The sequence below is a fragment of the Trichoplusia ni genome, assembly GCF_003590095.1.
Source record: "Trichoplusia ni isolate ovarian cell line Hi5 chromosome 9 unlocalized genomic scaffold, tn1 tig00000493_group8, whole genome shotgun sequence".
Classification (NCBI taxonomy): domain Eukaryota; kingdom Metazoa; phylum Arthropoda; class Insecta; order Lepidoptera; family Noctuidae; genus Trichoplusia; species Trichoplusia ni.
This window is the reverse complement of record NW_020799662.1, coordinates 8691-12974: the sequence shown is the minus strand read 5'-3', so window position 1 is coordinate 12974 and position 4284 is coordinate 8691. Positions and strand designations below refer to the sequence as shown.

General features: G+C 33.8%; 1 protein-coding gene across 1 annotated transcript; it reads right to left on the bottom strand.

Annotated features, from left to right (window-relative positions):
• Window positions 1-552: 552 nt before the first annotated feature.
• On the bottom strand, window positions 553-2204 carry LOC113506291 (the record flags this gene model as incomplete). The annotated part of the gene is made up of 2 exons (XM_026889135.1): window positions 1627-2204; window positions 553-1517 (listed from the first exon to the last, which is right to left on the bottom strand). A coding segment is annotated over exon 2 (927 nt), but the record flags the coding sequence as incomplete, so codon positions are not given.
• Window positions 2205-4284: the final 2080 nt, after the last annotated feature.

The following is a 4284-nucleotide window of genomic DNA, read 5'->3' as shown; positions in this document are numbered from 1 at the left end:
GTTTTTAAATTCTTCTGCAGTGTTAACTAATAAATGGCTCCATTTTTGGCCAGTACTCATTTCAGTAAAATTTTTGTCTTCTGATATTTTCTCATAAATTACTTTAAAATTTGTTAATTCTGAATATAAATCATCCATACCAATATTGAGTCTATATAAATTTAGATTATCTATAATTTTCTCAAAATGATCAAATGTCACTGCAGACTTCAATGACAAACAGCTAATTAAAGAAAGCCAATTAGTCTGACTGAAATCGAACCATTTCTCTAAATACAAATTAGCCTTTTCAATAAAAAGTATAAAGTTATTAATAGTTCTATTAAAAACTTCTTGGGAAGACTCTCTAATGGTATTTAAAACTTTTTTTGTTTCATGGCCAAAATAATTATCATTTTTTCTTTGAATTAGCTCAGTCTTTAAACCAGTCATAGTGTTATAAACATCTAAAATTGTTACATCATTTCCTTCTAATTTCTTAATTGTTTTATTGAAAACATTTAATATATGACTAGCATACAGAAGGTAACTATAAATAACTTTATTTTTAACATTATCATCTAACATTAATAAATTTTGAATAACCATTGGACAGTCAACATCCAAATCAACAAAGTAATTACAAATTGGTATCCAATTAAGCAAAATTGTATCAATCGCTGGTAAAAGTGACAGCCAACGAGTTCCTATGTGTCGTTTTATTTCATGAAACTCTCCTTCAGCAAGTGCTACAAATCTTTTTAATTCTTCTCTTCTGCATGCTGACACAGAAAAATGGCTATAGATTTTTAATATAATGTTCTCAATGTCATAATTTAAACAATTCATAGCATGTTTCACTGAATTGTGTACAATATGGGCATGACAATTTCCTTTTATTAAATCTGGAATAACCTCTAAAATGTTTGTATATAATGAATGATTATGTCCAAAATTTGCATTAGTATTGTCAGCGCTAAAACCAGATATTTGACTGAAAGGAAGTTCCAAAGACTCTAAGGAGTTTTTAATTGCTGAAAACATACCATTGGCAGATTCATCTGGATTTTCATAAAAATCAATTAATTTTTGTTGTATTCCACTTTTAGGGGTAAAATATTGAACTACCAGAGGAAACAATTTAATATTTTTTTTATTGGAGGCATCAGTTTGCAGACAGTAAAATACATTGTCTTTATTTAACTGATCAATAACAGACTGCAAGGAATGTGGGCCAAGAACTTCGGTCACTAATGCCTCCATTTTTGTCCTAGCCAATCGTAAGTTAGTGGCTGTTTTGGAATCAACATAGATAATCTTATTTAATTTGATACTACAGTCCTGGCTATTGTATGATAAATTATGCTTGACAGTATGGTATGTCATCGCTAACTCAGCCGCTGCTAACTTGGTATCTTCATTAGAAGACAAGCCTGATGTAGAAGCAGAAGTTTTAGGAAAAAACTTTTGTAACAATCCACTAGATTTTCTCATTTCCATTTTTGCTTGGTGTTTTTGCTGGTCAAGTGTTGTTTAACCTAAAAAAACGGAAACGAAATATAGTAAAATAGTTACCTAAAATATCTTATTATTTAAGCAAAAATTGATAAGTGGAAATCAAGCAAGATGCAAACGAAAGTTCCGAACCTGCCCAACACCTGCGTGAGAAATTGTAAATGTTAAAGCACACATTTTGCATTTAGCATTATATTCGCACAGTGGATCACTCGTTAACCAGTCATATTGGCATTCCCATTCGTGCTTATATTTTTGCTTTACCTTCGATAGTTTGGCTTTCTTTCTTGGCGTTGTAGGAGTAGTGTCACTATCACTTTCCATCTTTTGTACACTAAGCTTATCACTACAGGGTTCACTCCACACAAAAAAACGGTTAAATATTGATAACGAACTTAACGTAGTAGTAATTGTAACATACACGAATGACATGACACTGACAGTCTTGAATATTTGTCACTGACAGTGACAGTAGGCACACTGACAGTGACAGATTCGTTCAGAAACTTAGTGTGATTTGATTTGTTTTTAGCTGCAGCAGTGAGCGCGCAGTGAGCGCCCTCTGTCTGACAAAAAAAATTTTTGAGCGTCTGCTTCGATGCTGAAAACAGTATTTTTGTATACTTTTTTTTTGTAAAACAGTAAAAAGTATAATTTAGTGAAAAACAGTATAATACTGTTTAAAACAGTATAGTTGGCAACCCTAGGTACATACGCACGATACAATCGGTTTAAAACTCTGATAGAAGGTAAGATCATCAACCACACGATGAGCAGAACTCGTAACTCTCAGTACCTATCACATGACAAGCCAGTGTTTTTTGGTACAGTTTACATTGTGCTAGGTATACGTAAATAGTAATATCGATCTAATAACGTATGTATTACAATCAGTATCACATTTTCCTTATCGTGTTGAACTTTGGGAATCCCGGAGTATTGACACGAAATTCCATAGTTATGTAAGAGGTAAACCGCAGGACCTTCGCGTTCTTTACGGGTGGGCAGGTAACTACCTCCAGGTTTTTCTGGGTAGTGAGGGGAAGGATAGCAGTTTGGACTTGAGACAAAAGTAACTGTTGTATCTAACGAATGGATAAAAGTATTTTTAGGTATCCTGTAGTTCTAGCTCAAGCTCTACATGCACGGATAGCAGAGTGGTTGAGGCCATCACGAGAAACCCACTGAGCGCCACGCGTCGCGGGTTCGATCCCCGCGTAGGACAAGCATTTGTGTCATTCATTCATGCTTGTCTGGGTGTCCTGATGTCTCTGTGCATGGGACTTTGTGAAGCCCAGTTTGTGATTAAATTTCGTAATGCGGGTGTCATCTCTCCATCAAAAAATTAAGCTTGCATGTATTTCTGTAAACATTAGGAATTAAAAAGCCAAACAAGTGTAAAAATAATCTTATTTAAACGCTAGTAAGCTGATTCCAGTTCAATTAGTGCGAGAACAAGAGATTAACAATCATTCAACGTCTACAAATAATGGATGAACTTAATTTCCGAGTCCAAGTTGCGCTGTCTTTGTTGTTAACCTAGTTTCTCAAGTTTACTAGGATTTATAGGAGTTATTGTGATCGATGAAAAAGTCCACTGTTTCTCGAGGGCTTGGAAATGGGAACTATTTGACCGAGTAGTAGCTGAGGAAGTATGGTATGTTATAAGGATATAAGTAAAACCCACTTCAACTAAACAGGCGTCTAGTATTGGTGTGATTTACATATATGTATATAGTTTGTGAATAAATGAGCAGAGTCTTTGTAAATATTTACTATATTTTTTAAGTCTCGATATTCGGTCGCGGTCCGCATTAATGATTATTCCTTAATATGAGAGGTGTTCATGTATATGTAATAACAATATTTTCCCCAACCGACAAAACCCATGCTCATTTTTTTTTATGTAGCCTGTTTTAGACCCCACTGCTGGGCAAATGCGATTTTTGGCCACGCGTATTTAACTTCCTCTGGCGTCCAATGGGTAACTATTTGACCATCAGGCTTCATTCGCGCGACATGACCAGATCGCTCCCTCTTTCGACAATATTTTATTAAAACCACAAATGAAGTAGGTAAAAGAAACTTACGGAAGGATTTAATACGTGAAATGTAAGTTAAGTGAGGGGAAGGCCTCATTATGTGACAATGGTGCACAAGTCTCGAATTATTTCTCTTTACATTTCTTAAAGCACACGTTTTTAGCAAAATATAAATGAACATTCATGACTGAATAAAAATATTTGAACAGCAGTAGTAGTAATAGCTAATAGTTCAAATGTTCTATTTTTTGTTTATATTTGCACAAAGCTATAATATACCACAATATTCACTATTGAATATCTCCACAAAGATTTATTTCATACGTTTTGAATTACATTCTTTTATTGAAACGTGAAAGGTTAACTTAGGTAAGTGCAATACATTTTGCACCTGCAGGTTTAGCCATAACTATATTTAACAAACTTTGTCCAGTATTTTCGCTAACCGTTATAAATAATTATGACCATATTTCACGTAGAATGGATACTTCATAGAATTGTATGTGTATTGTGGTTTCAATTCCAAGAAAAATTCAACAATCCTTTAATTACAAATGACATAAACGTTTCTGTTTCGAAAATAAAATTGAATAAAAAGGTAATTCACATTTTCCTGAACGTAATTTTATTTATATGTTGGACGATGGATTAAACTGGAAAATACAGATATAAACATTATGGCATCATTATTACCCTTTTCCTAAAATATATGAATGCCAGCGAACTCTTCGGGAAACCCGCGGTGATG